General features: G+C 46.7%; 1 protein-coding gene across 1 annotated transcript in view; it reads left to right on the top strand.

Moving 5' to 3' along the window:
• The first annotated feature begins 1,264 nt into the window (after nt 1-1,264).
• Nucleotides 1,265-24,176, top strand: part of LOC137417368 (proton channel OTOP2-like) — a 71,825-nt gene continuing 48,913 nt past the window's right edge. The window contains exon 1 of the mRNA XM_068103246.2: nt 1,265-1,570. Within this exon, the coding sequence (XP_067959347.2) occupies nt 1,313-1,570 (258 nt within the window). The 5' untranslated portion in view covers nt 1,265-1,312. The remainder of the gene's footprint in view (nt 1,571-24,176) is intronic.

Here is a 24,176-nt window from a genome sequence, read left to right as displayed (position 1 = left end):
CTTGATAGGAGGAGGAAGAGGAGGAGGAGGTGCCCGTGGCTTGATCAGTTTTGCCGACTCTAAACTGTCAAGGGGGACACGCACATGCACACTGGGAGGGGGGACCTGAGTTTTGGCGGACCCGAGTGGAAGGGTTTGGGGGGGGGGGGGGGTGGCTGAGATTTGGCGCACCCAAGTGGGTAGGGGCCTGAGATTTGGCACACCCAAATGGTAGGGGGACCTGAAATTTGGTGCACCTGAGCGGGGGTGGGGGGTGGAGAAGGGGGGGGGGGGGGAGCTGAGAAAGATGAGGACCGTGGCAGTGACGCATGCATGCACTTGCACGAGCGCACACATACACTCAAACCAATCACACACACTTGCATCGGTCGTGATTTGTACGTAAACATGCACGATTATGGTCGATACACATGTTTGGTTTTGCTTTTGGTTTGCTTTGGCATGTTTTGTTTTGTTTTGCGTGACATAAAAGGCTGTGTATTGTGTGCACACATTATTTTTATGCATTATATACACATATAACATATACATATGGTGCACATGCTATATTGTACACACATGTTATGCGTGACATGTTGTATAGTGATATGTTCTGTACACGCATCTTGTGCGTGACATATTGCACATATTTTGTACACACACACACACACACACACACACACACACACACCTTGTCCATTTATAATAGATCATAACTCCAAACAAAATAAATGATCCTTTAATCCAATTCTCCAGAATTCCACAACGAACTTCCCCGATTATCACGATATAAGTGATACGTAACATCAAAATAGAAACACGTGTGTGGTGTGTGCAGTGTGTAATAAAGTAGAAATGTTTTAAAGGAGAAATTTTCCAGGTTTAAAAAGTTGGATATTTTGTACAAGAATCTTCGACATTGCAATTATTAAAGTTTATATCGTCCTTTTAAGATAGCAAAGGAATCTAAAGTTTTACAAAGTTATTTATGACCCAAGATTTGCACGAAGATTTGAATCGTTTTAACGTGGGACGAGGTTCGAAACTGTTGTTAATAACCTGTTACAGTTATTTAATTACGGAAATAGGATGGGGTGGGGGAGGAGGGGGGAAGGGGCGGAGTTATCAAGGGTCATGCATATTCATAATTTGGGGAACCAAGACCCGCATTCCGATGTTTCGCCGACCTCTATAATCTGTGACTCACCTGACCTTGTCTGTTTGGTTACATTACAAACATCAGTGGCAACAGAATCACGTACGGCTTTGGGAAAACGGTGGGGGCACAGTCGGAGCGCTGAAGTGGGGCTGGTGTACTACATAGGTCCTTGTCATGCACTCGTCCGTTTACCCGTGTTTACGAGTTCTGACCCGCCCAGTGCCGGCGCCTGACCCGCCCCGTGAGCCATATAATCGTCCCAAAAGCTCTGCTTGCCCGCACTGTGGCCTTTGTCTTGCTCCACCGGGTGGTTCGAGACTCGCGATCCACACACGGCCGGTTCGACGCAGGCGCACTTGGATGGTGCGTTTGGTGCCTCCACTCCCAGCATTGTGCACTGGTGTTTGTACACGTCCTACCAAACCATCACGGGTGTGTTCTTGCAGTTTGAAATTCCTCTGCCTCCTGTTTTTACATTTTAAATCACGATGAGTTTTGATAAACGAAATTCCAGCTTTATTATATATATATATATATATATATATATATATATATATATATATATATATATATATATATATATATATATATATATATATATATATATATGTATGCATACTTGTTTGTCTGTATTATCTGAGGATCTGTTTTCTGTGCACATCAGTGATACATTCACTGTAATCCTTTCTGGAATTGCCACTATGCAAAAATTATTTGAGTTGTTATTTAGTTTGCTTTATTTATTTTTGGCGGAACCTTTGGTGTTTTCGCTGAAAATAGTCCGTCCAGTTGCCTAGCAAAGACCACGTGATGCTATAAGGGGATTTTATAAAGAAGGAGATTGTGTGGGCTCGTATTGAAATGGAAGATGAAATTGTAAGACCTTTACTTACTTTAATCCACGTTATTGGGAATGTCAGTCCCACTTTGAATACTTTCAAGTCAAAACCCTGATGCTGAAACCATGATAAATCTATAGCTGGTCATGGAGATTATAAGTACAAATTTACCTTCAGATATTTAAGGTCTATTGAAGTATTCCATCACATTGCAATAGGTGTTCAAGAAGTTATATAAAAGATTATACCAAAGCATGCCAACAATAGTATAATTGTTTGTGTGTATGTATGCGTATATATACAGACTTGGCATTTAATATGGAATATTTTTTTTGTGGGTGTGAACTCACTTTTCAAGATGTCTTAGAACCAAAAGTTCATTGGAATTATGTTGAAATTATTCTAGATTTTGTTAATGTGACCTTTAAAAGAAACAAAAACCACATTTGACATTTCAAAACAAATAAATTGATCCTGAAAGTGATGGAAACTGATATCGAACTCAATTCATGGACAGTACTGTGTTAAACTTCTGTACGTTTTCCAGAAGTATCTCTTTATTTTGCACATTAGCCAAAAAATTTTTTTAACAAAAACAAAAGTTAAATCATGACTGGGATTACAGACAGTAAAATTACAGTTCAGTACTTCGTGTAACACCCACGAGCATTCAGGAGAGCACGTACACGTTGAGGCATGCTGTTCATGAGATTTGCCAAGGTTTGGACAGGAATCGCTTGCCATGCAGTGACAATAGCCTGCTGCAATTCACGCACAGAGGTCGGCTGCTGGTCCAAGTGGTCGATTTGACACGTTAATTCTGCCCAAAAGTTATCTATCGGATTCATATCCGGGGACATGGCAGGCCACTCCATATGCTCTTCACCACGGTCAGCAAGAAAGTGTTGGATCATGCGAGCACGATGAGGCAGTGCATTGTCGTCTTGGAAGACAAAGTTTCCTCGAAAGGCTGCACGAGCAAATGGAAGCAATGTTTCTTCCAGAATGGCCCTGTACTTCAACTGGTTCAGGTTTCCATTCAGAACAACCAGGTCAGTTTTGCCCCCTGCATGAAAAGCAGCCCAAATGGTCACCCCACCACCTCCAGCTTGGACTCTTGGCACTATACAATCTTTGTTGTAGGCTTCATGCACTTGTCTGCGCACTCGGACGTGGCCATCTTGACGATAGACCAGCAATCTAGACTCGTCACTGAAGATCATGTGATTCCAGTGTCCTGGCTGCCATTGACGGTGCTCTCTGGCCCACTGCAATCGGCGCTGGTGGTGTTGTCTGGTCAGGCATGGCTTTCTCAGGGGACGCCTGGCACGATAGCCTGCCTGAACCAGTCGTTGGTTGACTAGCCTTCTGGATTCAGGCACATTTGTCAGTTGCTGCCACTCAGCCCTAAGCCGATTAGCTGACTTGGTATGGCCATTGCGGACTAACCGGTGCAGATGGCGATCATCCCTCCTTGTGGTTCTGCGGGGACGTCCTGGCCTCGGTATTGGAGTAGGGACACCCCTCTGAGCATTTCGTTTCAGGATCTTTGACACCTGACCTTGAGTGATGCCATACTGCCGAGCAATTGCACGCTGTTTCATGCCGTAATTTCGTAAAGCCATCACTCCATGACAAACAGCATTGTCGAGTTGACGGACCATCTCCAGAGGAAGCGGCAATAACTTTTGGAGACGTGCCGCAGTTATTTTCCACTAATACAGAACGCAACAACCCTTGTATACCCGACTGTGAAGCCAATCATCAAATGCACCTGTCCGTACATTTTGCCACGCCACCTGTTATATAATCCTGTTGTTGACTTCTTGCTGCGACAGACAATCAGTGACATGGTTCTTTTAACAAATAAATCACCAAAGTGTAAAAGAAACTCACCAGATTGATATACTGAGTTAAGAAAGTAAACCCAAGTCAAGAAAAAATATATATTCCATATTAAATGCCAAGTCTGTATATGTATATACAGTGCATTCAAAAAGTATTCAGACCCCTTCACTTTTTTCACATTTTGTTATGTTGCAGCCTTGTTATGTTGTCATAGCAAAGGGTCTGAATACATATGTAAATGTGATATTTCAGGTTTTCTTTTTAATAAATTTGCAAAACTTTCGAAAATCCTGTTTTCTCTTTGTCATTATGGGGTATTGAGTGTAGATTGATGAGGGAAAAAAATGAATTTAAACGATTTCGGCATAAGGCTGCAACATAACAAAATGTGAAAAAAGTGAAGGGGTCTGAATGTATATATATGTATACAGTATATGTATTATAATTGTTTGTGTGTATATATATATATATAATTAGGGTGGTCCTCAAATGTACACCAAAAAATTAAATTGGACTTTTTTCAGGTGCTTGTTGCTAACATTGTTCCTTATTGTGAAAAAATGAAATGTGCCAAAGATGGTTTCTATACGACTTTATTTGCTACTGTCACACATGGGTTGAAAATTGCAATGTTTCAGTATCGACACACAAAATTGTTTTTAATAAACTAACACTCAGATGTAATCCCAAATCAGTAAGAATGTATGACAATCTCTTATACCTAATCACTTGCCAAAAGTGCACCAAACAATATGTTGGAAAAACTGAGAATACACTCTACACACGATTTAATAACACTCGGTCAGAAATCAATAACTTCCACACCAGTCAGGGCAAATCTCTACCTTACACGATACACTTTAATCAACGGATCACTCTATAAATGACATTCAAATCTGTGCCATTGAATCAATTACAAATCGATCACACACCACGATTCTGAAACGTGAGTCCTTTTGGGTACATAAACTTCGGACAAAAATCCCTCATGGCATAAATTTTGATGATTAAAGAATGTTTCAACATCAACCCATTCAAATCATTAACCGTATCCCATTCATTCACTCATTCACTCATTCATTCATTCTACGTTTATATGTCATTTACATAAATATATAAATAAATATATAAATATATTATATGAATATAAATGGTATATGAATATATGCTCGTGTGTTTATGTATGTATGTATGTATTGTTACGGATTCGTCACTTCCGATGGTGGTTTTCATCCATTTGAAACATTTCTGGTTATGTATTATTATTATTGGGGTTTGAAGGAAACGGTGATTATTGTTGTTAAAAGGTAAGGTTATTGTTGTTAAAAGGCAAAAAGGGTTAGTATTTTAAATGAAACAGGAAACCGGATCGAGAACCGGAAGACAACGAGCGAGGGGAGGAAGAAGAAGGTGCGACGAGAAAAAGTCGGACAAGACGCATGTCTTGAATCTCCGTAGTGAGCGTGATCGAGCGAACGTCGCGAGTGAACATTGAGTCCTTGAAAGGAATTTCCTGCGCTAGGTGTTATCGCTGGAGGATTGAGAAACCTGCGTAGTCAGGTATAGGCGTTGCGGTTCTGGAGAATCCTCGCCAGGTCGCTTCGACTCAAGTCAGAGCCGTCGGCCATTTTGAACCTCGCGCTTCGTTCAGAGAAAAAGGTTTTGCTACGCGTCAGCTTTTCTCACCCTCTGGTCATCTGCCGGGGATGTGTGTGCGCAAAAACAGCGTTTGAAGAATACATTGCGGTTCACTGATTGAACTGTGAACGTGCACGTCTGGATCGCGCCTTTGGGATTTCCCTTTCCACCGCCAGTTTGCTGTTGGTTTGGACCACGTGACTGTCCATGGTTTGCCTACGCCTCATTACTCGCCTCATCGCCTCTTCGCCTCATCGTCTCATCACTACTCGCAGGAGGGGATTATCCTTGAGTTATAGAGACATTGAGTAGTGTTCTTTTTCATTCACTGGGAGCGCAGTGAGTTATATTACTTTTGCTGATGGTACCATCTTAAGATATATTGAGTGCACTTTGATTGCCATTGGTTGTACCGTTATTCTTGTGTGTGATTTTTAATACAGCATTTGTTCGTTTATGATCATTGGTGTGGTTTCCCTTTTGATTACGGACACAGAATAACATATTTTCTGCCGTGGCTCCTCTCAGGGTTCGGAGGTATACCGAGACCAGGAGGTCGGGGAGGAACACGTAACAGAAATTTGGGGCTCGTCCAATTGACTCGTGGGCTCGAAATTGGGTCTTCGTCCGGGATCTAAAATTCCCTAATAACATTCGTTTGGGATTGACCCAGATTGAAATTGGGGTCTCGTACTGTGGAGAAATTGGGGGCTCGGCTTTGCTGATTAAATTCCCTAAATCTCATACTGTGGATTACATTCCCTAAATTTCGTCCAGGAAGGAATTCCCTAACATTCCCAGAATTCCCAAATTTGGGAAATTTTTTCCAACATTCCCAAATTTTTCAAAAATTAGAAAATTTTTGTGTGAAGGTTAACAGGTGTTAACGGATAGTCACCATGGTGTTTGACGCAGGAAAGTTCGCGGCATCCCCTAGTGAGGCACAGTTCCAAGCATTAAAAAAATCGGACCTCTTGGTATTGGCCAGACATTTTAGCTTGGAGTTCCGAGCGAATATGAGGAAAGCAGAGATGCAGAGATTGGTGATAGAATCTCTGGTGGGACAAGGAACATGGGAAGAGGTAGCCTTGGATTGGTTACCCGAGGAACAAGAAAATGTGGAGCTCCGTAAAATGGAGATGCAATTGCAGAGCCAGGAAAGGTTAAAAGCAGAGGAAAGGAGAGCTGGAAGAGAACTCGAGGAAAGAAGAGCAGCACAGGAAAGATAACTCGAGGAAAGTAGAGCAGCACAGGAAAGAGAACTCGAGGAAAGAAAAGCAGAGGAAAGGAGAGTTGAACGAGAACTCCAGGAAAGGTTAGAAGAGAAAAAAGCCGAGGAAAGGAGAGTTGCAAGAGAACTCGAGGAAAGGTTAGAAGAGAAAAAAGCAGAGGAGAGAAAAGCCGAAAGGGAGTTAAAGGAACGGGACTTGGCGCTTCAGCAGGAAATTAAACTCAAGGAGCTGGATTTAATGAAAGAATGGGGAGAGATACCATCCATGCCGACTGGTTCGACAACTAGTCAGAACACCTGGGATGTGGGCAGACATGTGAGGCTGGTTCCACCCTTCAATGAAAAGGAGGTTGCCAATTTTTTTTCACACTTTGAGAAAGTGGCTCAAATGCTAAAATGGCCTGAGGAGTCCTGGACCATGTTAGTGCAAAGTGTTCTGGTGGGTAAAGCTCAAGATATTTATTTGGCTTTACCGATTAACCAATGTGCAGATTATGAGATAGTGAAGAAAACCATTCTCAAAGCCTTTGAATTGGTCCCTGAAGCTTACCGGCAAAAATTACGGAATGCCAGGAGGGTTCTCAGAAGTGAGACCCATGTGGAGTTTGCCAGAATGAAAGAAATCATGTTTGATCGGTGGTGTGATTCAAAAGAGGTTGGGAAAGGCTTCGAACTATTGCGACAATTGATCCTGGTGGAGGAATTCCAACAGTGTGTCCACGAGGACATTAAAGTACATCTGGAGGAAAGGAAAGTACCAAAGTTGTATGAGGCAGCAACCATCGCAGATGACTATGCCTTAACACACAGGATGGGGTTCCACAAACCTAACTTCTCGCCTAGACTTAGCCAGGGGAGCTATGGTACATCAGGGGCGGAGAACGAAAATTAATGGGGGGTGGCCTCAAGATGACTATGAGGACAACTCTAATACCGCGACTTTTAGGGATCAGAAGACAACAGTTCCAAGACAGACTTATCTTCTGGGGGGCTCGAGGCAGACCGCGAGTTTCTCCTCCGGACCTACTTGCGCCTTTTGCAATAAACGTGGACACGTGAGGTCCCAATGTTATGCCCTGGAAAGGAACAATCAGGAGCGGAGTCAGACTAGTACAACTCCGAATGCCATGGCAAATGTGAGAAATCGCCCTCAAAAGGGTTACCAACCATTTATTTCAGAGGGGTTTGTGTCACTGGATGGAGACTCGACTAACCAGAGACCTGTTAGGGTATTGAGGGACACAGGAGCACATCAATCTTTAATGCTTGAAGGCATTTTGCCATTGTCAGAGGAGACGGAAACTGGTGATAGTGTTCGTTTACAGGGGATTGGTGGCTGTGTCAGAGCTCCACTTCATGTCATCCATTTGGAGTCTGATTTGGTGTCAGGACCGGTCACCGTAGGATTACAAGCCACTCTTCCTGTAGAGGGAGTATCTTTTGTTATCGGTAATGATTTGGCCGGTGGTCAAGTTTCTGGTAACCCGATGGTTGTTAAAAAGCCCTGTAGGGAAAATAACACCACACCAGTCAGGGATGGTGGCAAATTTGGCAAGCTATTTGTAGGTGGACTGAACTTCAAAACAAAGGAAGAAGTTCTGACCTCTGTCTTCAGCAAATATGGACCGCTTTTGGAAGTGCTGGTAAAAGACAGGGAAACGCAAAAGTCAAGAGGGTTTGGCTTTGTCACGTTTGAAAACGCAAAGGATGCCAAAGAGGCAGAGAAGGATTGGAATGGCAAGGATTTGGATGGTCGGACCATAGCCGTAGAGAAGGCAGGCCGTAGGCGTCGAGGGGGCTACAGAAGAGGAAAACTTGGCGGTAGTTTTGGTGGTGGTCGCAGTCGATATTACTATGGAGGCTCCCAGAGTTACGGCAGCTCCCGAAGGAATGATTATCAGGGTAGTGGCCGAGAAGGAGACCGCTATTCACGTGACTACAGTGACAAGCGGTCCAACCGTGATTATTACGAAAGTTAGAAAGAGTTGAAGCACTGAACTGCGGAACTGCGGAGCAGCCGAGCCAAAATTCCTACACGGTTTAACCGTGAACGCCACATTCCTAAAGGCGTCCATGTAGTGAACTTTCCTGCACGGACTAACTGTGAACTCCACATTCCTAAAGGCGTCCATGTAGTGAATACTTCCAGGCCTCACCACTCAACCACCATGGAACTTGGCTTTCAGCTCGGCCTCCCGGAAAAAGTGCTATCGATTTGCTTGATTTTGGATTTTTGATCAACCCCTTAACCTTCATTCAAAAGAAACTAAAAGTAAAAAATCAGAGGGTGATGAGATGGAGTTTGGCTTTGCAGGAGTCCGACTGGGAAATTGAACATGTAAAGGGGCAGGGACAATGTCGTTGCTGATGCTTTGTCCAGAGTGGATTAACTTTGGAAATTTCTGTAAGTTGTTTGAAATTTTGTTGCTTTATTTTTGGGAAATATTGATGATTGTTGCTCACGGGAATTGATAATTTGGGTTGTGAGTTTACTTTTGGTTTGTTTAAAGAGTTTGCCTGCAAAGAAAGTTTTTGCTGTGTTCAAACTTTCTTTCTTGAGGGGGGGAAGTATTACGGATTCGTCACTTCCGATGGTGGTTTTCATCCATTTGAAACATTTCTGCTTATGTATTATTATTATTGGGGTTTGAAGGAAATGGCAATTATTGTTGTTAAAAGGTAAGGTTATTGTTGTTAAAAGGCATAAAGGGTTAGTATTTTAAATGAAACAGGAAACTGGATCGAGAACCAGAAGACGACGAGCGAGGGGAGGAAGAAGAAGGCGTGACGAGGAAAAGTCGGACAAGACGCGTGTCTTGAAGCTCCGTAGCGAGCGTGATCGAGCGAACATCGCGAGTGAACTTTGAGTGCTTGAAAGGAATTTCCTGCGATACGTGTTATCGCTGGAGGATTGAGAAACCCGCGTAGTCAGGTATAAGCGTTGCGGTTCCGGAGAATCCTCGCCAGGTCGCTTCGACTCAAGTCAGAGCCGTCGGCCATTTTGAACCTCGCGCTTCGTTCAGAGAAAAAGGTTTTGCTACGCGTCAGCTTTTCTCACCCTCCGGTCGTCTGTCGGGGATGTGTGTGCGCAAAAACGGCGTTTGAAGAATACGTTGTGGTTCGCTGATTGAACTGTGAACGTGCACGTCTGGATCGTGCCTTTGGGATTTCCCTTTCCGCCGCCAGTTTGCTGTTGTTTGGACCATGTGACTGTCCAGTGGACAGTGTCCACGCTTTGCCTATGCCTCATTACTCGCCTCTTCGCCTCATCGTCTCATCACTACTCACAGGAGGGGATTATCCTTGAGTTATAGAGACATTGAGGAGTGTTCTTTTTCATTCACTGGGAGCGCAGTGAGTTATATTACTTTTGCTGATGGTACCATCTTAAGATATATTGAGTGCACTTTGATTGCCATTGGTTGTACCGTTGTTCTTGTGTGTGATTTTTAATACAGCATTTGTTCGTTTATGATCATTGGTGTGGTATGCCTATTGATTACGGACACAGAATAACATATTTTCTGCCGTGGCTCCTCTTGGGGTTCGGAGGTATACCGAGACCAGGAGGTCGGGGAGGAACACGTAACAGTATCTCTATATTTGTATATGCATGTGCACCAACTGTAACACGTGCACCAACTGAATGATAACTGTAAGCTGCGCTTCACTTCCGCTGAAGTTGGGGATGGTGAGTGAGCTTTAGCGTGGCTCTTCCTTTTGCATGCATCTTTTACACATATCACACATCTTACACACATATCACTGCACATACTTGTCTGATATACATGCCTGTTTTTTCTGTAGACTAAGAAGAAGACGTTTGTTGGTCGAAAGCTTGTCGAGAATTAAAGATTGACCGTCCTGAAGCTACGTCCGCGTCTGATTTAATCTCCCGATTATTTATTTAATGCAAATGAGACGCCCTGCTCGTACTGTGGAGTTTCTACTATTTCTCACAGTTAACTATATATATATATATATATATATATATATATATATATATATATATATATATATATACATATATATATATATATACTGTGTGTATTTTAGTTCTGTGTGTATCTATAAATATATATATATATATATATATATATATATATATATATATATATATATCTATAAATATATATATATCTATATATATATATATATATATATATATATATATATATACGTATATATATATATATACACAGAGAACTAAAATACACACAGTATATATATATATATATATATATATATATATATATATATATATATATATATATATATATATATATATATATATATATATATATATATATATATATATCTATATATATATATATATATATATATATATATATATATATATATATATATATATTGTTACGGACACGACTTAGATGTTATGATGGGCCGAGCGGAATGGCCGCCGTGTTCGCACAAGTTACCCGATTACACTCGAACGTTGGCCGAATCGCGCTATGCTAAATCAATGAAGGAAAAGGACACAACGGCTGGGATTAAGGCAACGACACAAGGGGTACAGTTCTCAAGACCTCCGGAGGAGGATATAATATTGGTTATGCAGAACGGTTAGATTACACGACAAGAGGTACAGCACAGAAAGATAAGCACTTAGGCACAGTCTTATCTTATTCCCGACAGACCACAGACAAACGGGACAAGACTGACTCACACAGGGATTGATGGCAGGGGAGGGCAGGCAGTCGATAGCTCAAGGTGCACCTTGGCTCAGGGGCAGAATCGACCCGGTCCGGTCCAAAGATGCGGGTAGGTATCGTCGCGCTGGAGGTCGCGTCCGTTTCTTCTCCAAGCTGAGGCGCATCTGACGTCACCTCCGTCTTCCTGCGCATGTCCAGCGGGGAGTGACACGCCCTCGGCTCGTTAGCTCCGCCCCAGATGGAATCGGTCCGCCGCTTCTTATTGGGTGCGGGGGGTTACCGGGCTCCGCCCTTGACGAGGAGCTGACAGTGAGCCCCTGTGTGGTAACCCCGTCGGAGCACATGTTCAATGGCGGCTAACCAAGCCGGAGTGAGGACGCACACTCCCCGCGCCGCCGCCGCTCCGCCGCCGCTGTTGTTGTTGTTGGTGTTGTTGTTGGTGTTGTTGTTCCATGAGGAAGAGATGCGGGGAGGTATTGGGAGGCCCTAAACTTACTAATGGTGCCATACAATCACATTCTGGTGCAACGAAGAGTCAGAATGAATGGAAACGAGTCCTTAACTGACATAGACTAAGAATAACTAGCAAGATGTCCTATAGTTGTCTACGTGAGATGCGGTGAACCTGGGCACGCCATTTAATGGGGGGAAAAGGGGAAGGTCGGGGCTACAGAGTGTTGTTTACAGACAATGGGACTAGGGAATGGGGGATTGGGGATAGTTGGGGAGTATTGGGGAAATAGGGGAATATTTACAAGCGGATATGGATGGAGGCCAAATCCCATATCCGCAACATTGCACCCTTCTCTACCTCGGGGCGTCCCGACCCGATAAATTGTTACCTACGTTAGTGTGGCACTCAGATGTAGTTCCCTCTACTATTAACTCAACCCTGAGTGCGACAGTTTTACAGATGTTCACAAATGAGTAAATATGTCCCCCTGCGACGTTGCACCCTTCTCCTCACAGAAACACACCCACAGGATAACCGAATCGTGGAAAGAATCCTCAAACTAAACATACAGCCGGTAGGGAGCATTATTTACACAAGACTACACTGATATTTACACTACGATCCAGGACCTGTTTTTGGAGGAACACATGCAGATGTTATGCATAGAGAGAGCACGCATGCCAGCATCGATACACCAACCCACGAGTGCCCTGTGGCCTTACGGCCTTTAATAATGTGCAGAGCACCCCATCCAAGCACCAAAAGCACCACCCCATCATGTACAGTCAGCACCATCCGGTGCACCAATAAAGTGTTCAACGTCACCGGTGGTGTCGCAGCTGGCCGATGTTCTGCCGCTGGTCTTGCCTTCATGTGGTGTACTTGGCCTTCTTGCTTCCTTAAAAATAAAGAAAGGCGCCAACCGCGTCCATTTCTAAATTGTGGCCGTCAGGGGGCCAACTATAGTGGTTCACCTCTATGGCATAGGTGCCACGTTGACCCAGAGGTCCATCCACTGGTGGTGCTTGCCCGCAAAAGAACTGCGGTCCATGGTGGGTGGCCACAAAAATTGCGGTCCATATGGTGTATCGATCCAGGCAGCAAGCAGCGAAAGTACAGGCCCACAACTGCGGAGCCAGCACCTCTCTCTCCTCTCTCTCTGCCCCAAAGCCAGATCCTCGGAGGTGGGAGACAAAAGAAGAAGACAAGTGAGTAAGGTGGTAAGGGCGCAAAAGTGCACGCAATACAAGGTGATGCACACTGGGGGCACATGGGAACCAGGTGAGACAGGTACGTTCCTACCGTATGCCCCCCCCCCCCCACCAGGTAACCTACATTGCCCCTCCCTTACCCCTTACTGTATCCAAAAAACACAACACTACCCATAAACATCTACTTTACCAATCAACAAACGTCCCTACTGTCTTCCCCATTCCTCCCATAAACCAAATTCGTCTTCTCTCCCTCCTAACCAATCAAATTTGCCATTTCCAACTCTCATCAAAATTTGCCATCTCCAATTCAACATCAAAATTTGCCATCACCAATTCATCATCAGTCCCTCCTAAGGAGGGAGAGATGGAATCACCCCAATGTCTCATCCACGTCGTGATGCGTCTCACCAATCCACACAACAATTCTCATTTCCTGCACACAGAACAAAGAAAACACAGGTGTGGAGTCATCATCATCACCACAGGTAAGTGGCTGTGTATGGTGCGACAGGTTCATCAATCATAACTATTTCCTAAATGACTTTAACAACTTTACATTACCCGGGGTCTTTCCCTGCCAATCCATTGGCCAACTTACACTATGGGTTCTAAAAACCAATTCCCATTGACCAAACTGTGGTGCTTCTCAATTTGGGGTCACTCCCCCGATTCATCTCCCGGTGCCTTCGCACAATTTCTGGGCTGTGACGTGTAGCTCTCCCAGCAGGTCTACCCACCTGCACACCTCCACCACTGCAGTTGCCTCCGAGCTTAGCTGCTCCTTACCCTAACCTAACTACCTGGGGAAGGCCCTCTGGCGCTCTCCCCACTCGGTGCCCTCTCTGGCACTGGGCTACCCGGGTCCGTCCTCCGGATCCTCGGGCCCCACTGACACTAACGGCTCCCAGAGCCCACCTGCGGCCTCACCTGGCCGACATCCTCACAGTGGTGGAGTGCCCAACCAACTACACACACTAACAGGCTACACGCCCAGCCATTTCCACAACACTAATGCACCCATCCACAATACCATTCTGCAACCGCACCACAAATGCCAATATCCAACCACAATTTACCTATACCCTCTACCTAACACTTACACTACCCGCCCCGGGTACTCGTGAAAGGGGTCCACTCTTCCCCCATCCACACCTTCGCACCATGCACACCACTCCGTACCACTTACTCCAACTCTCTCCACACCTGTACTTGCACACCTGTGCTCTCACACCTGGTGCCACCTGCACCCTTCTCTCCCCAAGCGCATTCGCGCTGATCCACAACACTCACTACTCATCCATTGCTCCACACACCTGTTCAGTTGCACACCTGTGCAATCACACCTGTTCAATCACACAGCATCATCTCAGCTAACTACTCCCCTCTGAAACTTGCGCTTCCCAGTCGTCCCTTTAAACTATTGCGCTCCCTCGTCATTATAATCCACACTAATCTACCTGCGTCCCCACTACAGGTATCAGTCACTATCTAAACCTTAGCGTCACCTAAAGTCATCTTCGCTAGATCCCTATCAATATCCTAACCCACCCGGGCTAGTTTTCACTGCCATACACCCCCTAAGCTATTGCGCATTTGCCCCACTTTTGTGAGGGATGACAGAGTTGCCATCCCCCCACATCGGGCATCTCCCACTACCAATTTTGCACATCAAATTTCAACAAATCAAAAATTTGCCAATCACTACCCATCATCTGCCAATCATTACTGCCAATCCTTTGCCAATCATCAAATTTTGTTTTTTTCTAATTTCGGGGCCAAAACACTATCCTCGTCATTACAGTCTACTTACTAATGCCTCTCGGTGCGCCAATTTACTTCTAAAGCTCGGCTGCGTACAGCCAAGCCATGAATGCGGGTTGTTCTGTGCCAGCGGCTGGATGCGTCCCGCATTCGGGGCAGGGACGGGGGCTTACCCGGGCCGAGATCCCACGCACCATCTCGGCGTGGAGCCATCCAATGTCCCGATCTCGACCTGCCGGAATGCCTCAACAAAAAGTGGTCGCCATGACGACCCTTTCTATCGGGCTGCCCGCTCCGCCTAGTGGGGCATGGACGCGGCCGTTCCAAGCGAGGCACAGCGTGGATCGCGTACGGCGGTTCTTTCGAAACCGCCATGGTTCGGATCCCCGCTGGTCCTCGCGGCACGCGAAGCTGCCCGACGCGCACCGAGGGCCCGATTCGGCTATAAGTCGTTCTAAACTCTACCCCGGTTATCGTCGATGCCTCACCTGGATGCTTACAAGCATACGCTACCCCTTTCTTGCTCATACATGCAGCCGTTTCCATGCTCCTCGTCGTACCTTCTCTTACACACCCAGGTACACTCGTTCCACTCCCAGCCTTGGTCACACACCTGACCACCGAACACCTTGGCACACATTCGTCGCTCGCACACCTCACCAACACACCTCTTCGCGCCCCCTCCTCGGTCACCTCCTCTGTGACAATCACAGGTGGGCCCTCACTCGCACACCCAACCACGTGCCTCACTACCAATTCCAGCGTGCATTCCCACTCACGCTCTACCATTCCAGGTGTGCATCCTTCCATTCCAGGTGTACATCCTCGCTCACCTGTCACAACCAACTCACGCTCCTTGTCACTCTCACTACTCTCACCACCACTCATGACAACGCACTCACCCTTACTCCCGACAGCGCACTCTTTCCTCATGCACCTGTCCGTTACACACCTTTCTCGCACACACTCTTGCGCACACTCTCCCGTCACACCCTCTGTAACACTCACCACAGGCGTGCATTCTTCCTTGCCTTTGACAGCGCACTCTTTCCCCATGCACCTGTCCGTCACACACCTTTCTCGCGCACACTCTTGCGCACACTCTCCCGTCACACCCTCTGTAACACTTACCACACCGCGCTTCCATGTGCTCCCTCGCACACGCGCTACGACCGACTCACTCTCGCCAGCACCCTCACTCCTTGGCACGCACTTTTTCCTCACGCACCCCAGAGTCGGACTTTCTCGCACACCTCTTTTTTCGCACACCAGACCTGTCGCACACTTCACCAACGGCCTCTCACGAACACCCGGGTCCATGTCGACCCCCAAGCTTCTTAAATCACCTGGCGCATCATACGCACGACCATATTGGTCACCACTTACACCGGGTCCTCTTCCTCTTCGCTTTTCCTCCATCACCTGCGAATCCCTCATCCGGTTAATGAGCACATCATCACGATCCAAACACAGACTTTGGACCAATTCTTTTACCTCCTCTTTTATCTCTTTCTTATCCCCTCTCCGTCGCTTCTTAATTTCGCTCACCCCTTCTTCCACTTCTTCTAATTTCTGCTTCACCTCTTTTATTTCCCGGTACGTCTCCTCAAGTTCGTCCTCTAAGGCTACCTTGACCGTTTCCATGTGCGTCCTCACCTGCCGGTCCTTTGTCTCCATTACCTCTGTCACCTCGTCCAACCTCGTTGTCAGTCCCTCACGTACCATCTGACATTCCCTCTTCGTCGCTATCAAGTCGTCTTTTAGTTCTTTCTGTGTCGCTTTTAACCCTCCTAATACCGCAATGTTCATTTGAACCTGCTCCGTTAGTCCTTTTTGTCCCTTCGTCAGCTGTTCCACCTCCTGCGTCAGGTCCTCTATGCCCCCTTGTAACTTTACAGTCCCCTTTCTCACCTCCTTCTCCATGTGCTCCTTACAGTGCCTCACCTCCTCGCGCACTCCTCCGACCTCCTCACTCACACCTCTTCTGATCTATTTTCCCATCACTTGCATCTCCTGCCCAGATGCCACCCTCATCTGCTCCATTTCCTCCCTGTGAGCATCCAGTTTGGTTTCTACCCCCATTCTGACCCCCTCTATCTGCTGCCCCATTTGGTTAACTTCCCTTTCCGCTTGGTCCCTCATGACCCTCAATTTGCCTTCCATACTGTTTTCTAACCCCTTGAGATCTCGCGAGATCTTGGAGACGGCGGCAGGGATTTTCGAAGCTCCACACGGTCTCCACGTTTTTCGAAGTTAAGTCTGTTCACAATTGTATTTTGTCGAAACTGTATTTATCTTTCGGTGTGTGAAGTTATTGTGTGCAACTTTGGTTGTTTCTCGGTGTTTATCTTTCATAAATTGATCGTCTGTTTGCCGTGTCGCGAGCAAGGCCTTGTACAGTGTGCACTGTACAACCTTGAGGCTTTGTTTTTCTCTCAGTGGTCCGTCGTTTGTGATCCAATAACTTTCGTTCTCTGTATTCCCAGGCTTTTCACCCATAGCCTACTTCCTTGTGTAAATCTCAACTCAAAAAAAAACAAAAAAAAACATTTCCTTCTCTGTTCTCATTCGTTTATTCATTCTTATTCGTTCGTTCGTTCTTCGACCACGTGTTTCTCCCCCATTTCCCCAGATAGTTTTCACTCATTAACCTTCAATGTTTACACTTTCCCCTCAAGTTATGTATTCCGTCATATTTTATAACACCTTTTTCTTCTTCTTCTTTAAAAGGCTGCTTTCGACTTGCTCACCAAATCAATTCATCCCAAAAAAAATATCCATCTCCTATAGTACCTTTGTTCTACATTCCCTAAACTCTCCTGCACTCCATCCTCCATCCAGCGTCCTTAAACGTATTTTTAACTCGAAGGTCACAAGAAACTCATTTTGCAATAAATGTTCGTTTCCCATAAATCGTACACTTTCAAAAATCCAATCTCACCCCTCCCCTCCAAATCTTCCCCATAACCCCTCCCCTCCAAATCTTCCCCATCACCCCTCCCCTCCAAATCTTCCCCATCACCCATCCCTTTCAAATCTCCCCCCTTGCCCCCTCCCTCCTAAACTACCCCCTCACCCATCCCCGCCAAGACGCCCCCTCGCCCCTCCCCTCCTAGACTCCTGCCTCACCCCTCCCCTCCAAATCTCCCCCATATCCCATCCCTTTCAAATCCCTCCCCTTGTCCCTTCCCTCCCAAACTCCCCCCTCACCCCTCCCCTTCAAATCTCCCCACCCTCATTGCTTCTCAATTTCCCCCCGCTCACTCCCCCTCCTCAAAGCGTCCTCCCCGCTTCTTCCCCCTTCAAACTCTCACCTCCATCTCCCCCAACCTTCTGCCTCTCTCTTCCCCCTCCTCAAATAACACCTCATTGTGGCTCACCCAATCACCATCAAACCTTTTGTCCGCCCCATCCTTCCCTTTCTCCGAGCTATTCTGAAATCTCTGACACACCTTCAACAGCTCTCCCTACCTCTTCCACCTCTTCCACATCTTACCCTACCCCTCCTCCCCCCTGTTCTGTATCTGATGCTCCCCCTTCCTCTTCATTAACGGTATGGACCTCAAACATCCGGGGCCTTCGTTCAAACTTAACCGATCTCTCCATACAGGTTGCTTCTGTCAAACCAGACGTGATCTGCTTAACAGAAACTTTCCTCCTTTATGATGTCTCTGATTCCATAGTATCTCTCCCGGGCTACTCCCTCCTCCGGTATGATAGACCTGAGCCTCGTCCTGGAGGCGGGGTTGCTATCTTTATCAAAAACTCTCTTCCTCACTCGCCCTGCACTGCACTCTCTCCACCTCACCCCCAGGAATACCTCTGGCTACGGCTTCCCCTTCGCTCCCACCTCTTGTTCATATGTGTGTTGTACCGTCCACCAAACAGTGATGACTCCATCTACATCTCGCTGTCTGATGATATGGACCAACTTCTATCTACTCATCCCAACTCTCTCTTCCTCATATGTGGTGATTTCAACTGTCATCATGCCAGTTGGCTGGGTGTGGGTACCTCTCTCACCAGCCATGGCTCCTCAGCAAAGGACTTCTGCGACTCACTGGGACTGACACAATCTGTCAATTTCCCGACCCGGATCTCAGTCAACGGAACATCTTCTCTTCTGGACTTGGTTATGACTAACTTCCCTGAAAATGTCTGCTGCTCTTCTTCTGCTCCGATCGGAACATCTGATCATGTCCTTGTTAAAGTGGACATCTCTCTGACCATCCTCAGGGAGCCTGCTCAGCGTCGACGAGTCTGGCATTTCACTCAGGCCAACTGGCACGGTCTTCAAGCAGCCATCAATCATCTGGACTGGTCTCCCATCTCTACCACCTCTGACATCAACTCATCCTGGGAATTCTTCCAAAGTAAATTGCTCTCTCTCATGCACAGATTTATCCCATCTCGTCTTCAGTTGTCATACCCTTCCTCCCGTCCATGGTACACGGAATCTTGTGGTGAGGCTGTTGCCCAGAAACAACTTGCCTTCGTCTCCTGGAAAGCAAATCCAACGAAAGGAAATCTCATTTCCTTTCACAAAGCCCGAAACAAGTGTGTGTCCACCCTCAGGAGAGCCAGGAAACAATATCTCTCCGTTCTCAAGACCGAACTCTCTTATCTGTCTCCCTCTTCCAAATCCTGGTGGCGTCTGGTCAAATCCGTTTCTGGTGTTTGTTCCCCCTCCATCCCCTCCCTTACCTCAAACGGCTACACAGCTGACTCCGCACGTGAAAAAGCTGAATGCCTCAACTCTGTGTTTGCCTCTAAATCTTGTGTCCCAAACCCATCCCTCTCTGTACCCACCATACCCAGTCGTACCCTGCTGCTCCTGGACTCCGTGTCCTTTCCTCCTGACAAGGTGGAAAAGTTTCTGTCAACCCTCGACTCTGATTCTGCAACTGGACCCGACGGCATCAGCCCACGGGTCCTAAAATCCTGCTCTGCTGCTCTATCTCACCCTCTCTCTGTTCTCTTCACCCTCTCTTTTGCTCAAGGTCAACTGCCATCTGCTTGGAAATCAGCCAACATCACCGCTTTGCACAAAAAAGGTGCAAAAACAGATCCTAGCAACTACAGACCAATCAGCCTTCTCCCAATTATCAGCAAAGTCATGGAATCCATCATTGCTTCTGATATGAAATCTTTCCTCTTCTCCAATGGCTTGATCTCTGATCATCAATTTGGTTTCAGACCAGGTCACTCTACTCTGGACATGCTGCTTCTGCTGTCTCAACAATGGATGGAGGTCCTCAATGCCAAACATGAAATTAGAGCTGTCTCCCTCGACATATCACGTGCCTTCGACACGGTCTGGCACCCCGCTCTGCTCACCAAACTCTCCTCCTTTGGTATCCATGGAAATCTCCACGCATGGCTGGCGGACTTCCTCTCTAGTCGTCGTCAACGTGTGGCCCTGAATGGGTTTCTCTCATCTCCTCTTCCTGTTCAGGCTGGAGTTCCCCAAGGCAGTGTTCTGGGCCCCGTGCTTTTTCTGGTCTTCATCAATGATCTCTCTGACTCTCTCGAAAATCCTCTCTATCTCTTTGCTGATGACTCCACTCTCTGCCGCTCCATTCCTCTTCCCTCAGATCGGCAGTCTGCTGCCTCCTCACTCTCAGAAGACCTGGACAAAATCACAGACTGGTCAAACAAGTGGAACATGTCTTTCAATCCTGACAAATCTCACACTCTTACTATGTCTCTCCGAAAAGATCGACTGGACAACCCTCCCATCTACTTTCTCAACAATCCTCTCCAAGAAGTTCTGTCGCTCAAGATTTTGGGTCTCACTATCTGCCATGATCTTTCTTGGGAAAACCACATTTCCAAGCTGGCCTCCAAAGCCAGTCGCCGACTGGGCATCCTCCGTCGTGCGAAGTCCTTCCTCGGCACACCTGAGCTCCTCACCACATACAAGGCTTTCATCCGCAGCTCAATGGAATACTGTTCTCCCCTATGGGCCGGTGCTCCTGCCTCACACCTAGCTCGGCTTCACGCTGTTGAAACCAAAGCTTTCAGAATTATTGGAATCTCCCGCGATGAAGCTATCTCTGAGGGCCTTTCACTCACTCACCGCAGGCAGGTAGGTGGTCTTTCTGTCTTCTACCGACTCCTCTCCGGCCTTGCACCCCCAGCTCTCTCTGTGCTCTGTCCCCCAAATATTCCTACAGGTCGCACAAGATCTGCCAGCAACCCTCTGATGGTTAAACTGCCGAAATCTCGGCTCTCCGCTCACCTTCACTCTTTCATTCCTCTTTTCTCCCGCCTCTGGAACAAACTCCCTCACTCCCTTCAATCCCACTCCTCCCTCCAGGTCTTTAAAACAGCTGTTCACCACCATCTCTTATCTTCCCCCATCCAAAACCTTGATCTTTTCTACCCCCGCTAATTCACCCCAGATCCACCTTGTTTGAAATTCCAACTTCTTTCCTGGAAGTCCTGGCAGTGTCCATATGTTTTATACCTCTCCCACTGCCCCTTCCCACGCCCCCCCCCCCCCCAAAGCCCTCGCCCTCTCTCAGATCTCTCGATGTCTCCATGTCTCTCGGTCCCTGCTCTCAAATGTTGTGTTTGTGTCCTTCCCCCTCTCTCCCCATCTTGTCTACCGCTCCCTATGTTATATGTTTTATGTGTCGGTTTGTCTTTCTGTGTGATTAATGTTCGCTCTTTCACGAGCCTCGATATTGTATACAAAAAAAAAAAAAAAAAAAAAAAAAAAAAACCCTTTTGCATCCCTTCCATTTGATTCTCTTGAGCGGCCATTCTGTTTTCTACCCCCATTAACCCCTCCTGTATTTCCCCTAATCTATTGTCTAATCCCTCTATTCTACTCCCTAACCCTCCGATCTGGGCCCCCATCCTTTGTTCTAACCCCTCACCGGTACCCCTTGCTTCGTCCCTCATTACCCCCATTTGGCCCTCCAATCGCTCACCCTGAGCATCCATCCGGTTCCCCATTACCCCCATTTGGCCCTCCAATCGCTCACCCAATCGCTCACTATCAGCCCTCATTTGCTCACTATTAGCCCTCATATCGTCCTTCTGCAGGTTGAGGGACACCTGCATTTGCGCCATAAATTGCTCCATGAGGGCCTGCATTTGGGCCATCCCTCCCACTTGTGCAGCGGGTGCGGCCGCCGTAGCTATGTGCGAGGCGCCATTTTGCGCGCCCGCAACCTCGTGCGCGAGGCCGCCATTTTGCGACCCTGCCACCCTCACTGCTTCGCTCTCCTCATGTCCCTCAATTTGGTCCTGGATCGACCCTGCCTCACTCTCCTCTACCGGAACCCAGCCGTCTTTGATCTGCCATAGCACGACTTTCAAAATTCGGGTTTTTATTTTTGTAAAACACAATCAAATTTCGCCGTTATAATTTCGAGCGCGTTTCACGCGCTCGGGTCCAGTCTCACTCCTCGACACCAATTGTTACTCTAATAGTACAATTGGTGTTCCAAAATTTGGGCCTAACAAATTTAGTCCCAGGTCCGAATCCAACTCCTGACAACCATTGTTACGGACACGACTTAGATGTTATGATGGGCCGAGCGGAATGGCCGCCGTGTTCGCACAAGTTACCCGATTACACTCGAACGTTGGCCGAATCGCGCTATGCTAAATCAATGAAGGAAAAGGACACAACGGCTGGGATTAAGGCAACAACACAAGGGGTACAGTTCTCAAGACCTCCGGAGGAGGATATAATATTGGTTATGCAGAACGGTTAGATTACACGACAAGAGGTACAGCACAGAAAGATAAGCACTTAGACACAGTCTTATCTTATTCCCGACAGACCACAGACAAACGGGACAAGACTGACTCACACAGGGATTGATGGCAGGGGAGGGCAGGCAGTCGATAGCTCAAGGTGCACCTTGGCTCAGGGGCAGAATCGACCCGGTCCGGTCCAGAGATGCGGGTAGGTATCGTCGCGCTGGAGGTGGCGTCCGTTTCTTCTCCAAGCTGAGGCGCATCTGACGTCACCTCCATCTTCCTGCGCATGTCCAGCGGGGAGTGACACACCCTCGGCTCGTTAGCTCCGCCCCAGATGGAATCGGTCCGCCGCTTCTTATTGGGTGCGGGGGGTTACCGGGCTCCGCCCTTGACGAGGAGCTGACAGTGAGCCCCTGCGTGGTAACCCCGTCGGAGCACATGTTCAATGGCGGCTAACCAAGCCGGAGTGAGGACGCACACTCCCCGCGCCGCCGCCGCTCCGCCGCCGCTGTTGTTGTTGTTGGTGTTGTTGTTCCATGAGGAAGAGATGCGGGGAGGTATTGGGAGGTCCTAAACTTACTAATGGTGCCATACAATCACATTCTGGTGCAACGAAGAGTCAGAATTAATGGAAACGAGTCCTTAACTGACATAGACTAAGAATAACTAAGAAAAAGTCCCACCCCCCCCCCCCTTCACATGCCTCCCCCCCTTCACATGCCTCCCCCCTTCACATGCCTCCCCCCCAAAGCCCTCTCCCTCCCACAGATCTCTCGATGTCTCCATGTCTCTCGGTCCCTGCTCTCAAATGTTGTGTTTGTGTCCTTCCCCCTCTCTCCCCATCTTGTCTACCGCTCCCGATGTTATTTGTTTTATGTGTCTGTTTGTCTTTCTATGTGATTAATTTTCGCTCTTTCACGAGCCTCGATCTTGTATACAACAAAAAAAAAAAAAAAAAAAAAAAAAAAAACTAGCAAGATGTCCTATAGTTGTCTACGTGAGATGCGGTGAACCTGGGCACGCCATTTAATGGGGGAAAAAGGGGAAGGTCGGGGCTACAGAGTGTTGTTTACAGACAATGGGACTAGGGAATGGGGGATTGGGGATAGTTGGGGAGTATTGGGGAAATAGGGGAATATTTACAAGCGGATATGGATGGAGGCCAAATCCCATATCCGCAACAATATATATATATATATATATATATATATATATACAGTCAAGTGAAAAAGTATGTACACCCTATGTGAAGTTTTGACTTTTTCAACATATTTCAACATACAGCTATTTGATCTTCATTTCAACAATATTGACAGATAAAGGTGATATAATATCACAAATATCATGAAACATTTACATTTTGTCGTCCATTATATAATTTAAATAAACATGAATGCAAATTTCACATGTGGAAAAAGTAAGTACACCCCGACATTTATCACTACTTCAAATACCTAAAATTAGAATTAGGTGCACAAGCTCGGTGCAAATCATTAGAACATCGTTAGAGAGGATCTTGGAGGAACCTGTCTTATTTAAACCTCAGACATTTAGTTTGGTTTGCTGTTTGTTGTTGAAGTGTGCGGCGTCACCATGCCTAGATCAAAAGAGCTCTCTGAGGCCTTCAGAAAGAAGGTTATAGATGCCTATGAGTCTGGGAA

The sequence above is a fragment of the Myxine glutinosa genome, chromosome 2 (assembly GCF_964187855.1).
Source record: "Myxine glutinosa chromosome 2, kmMyxGlut1.1, whole genome shotgun sequence".
Taxonomy (NCBI): domain Eukaryota; kingdom Metazoa; phylum Chordata; class Myxini; order Myxiniformes; family Myxinidae; genus Myxine; species Myxine glutinosa.
This window is presented reverse-complemented; position numbering and strand designations above follow the sequence as displayed.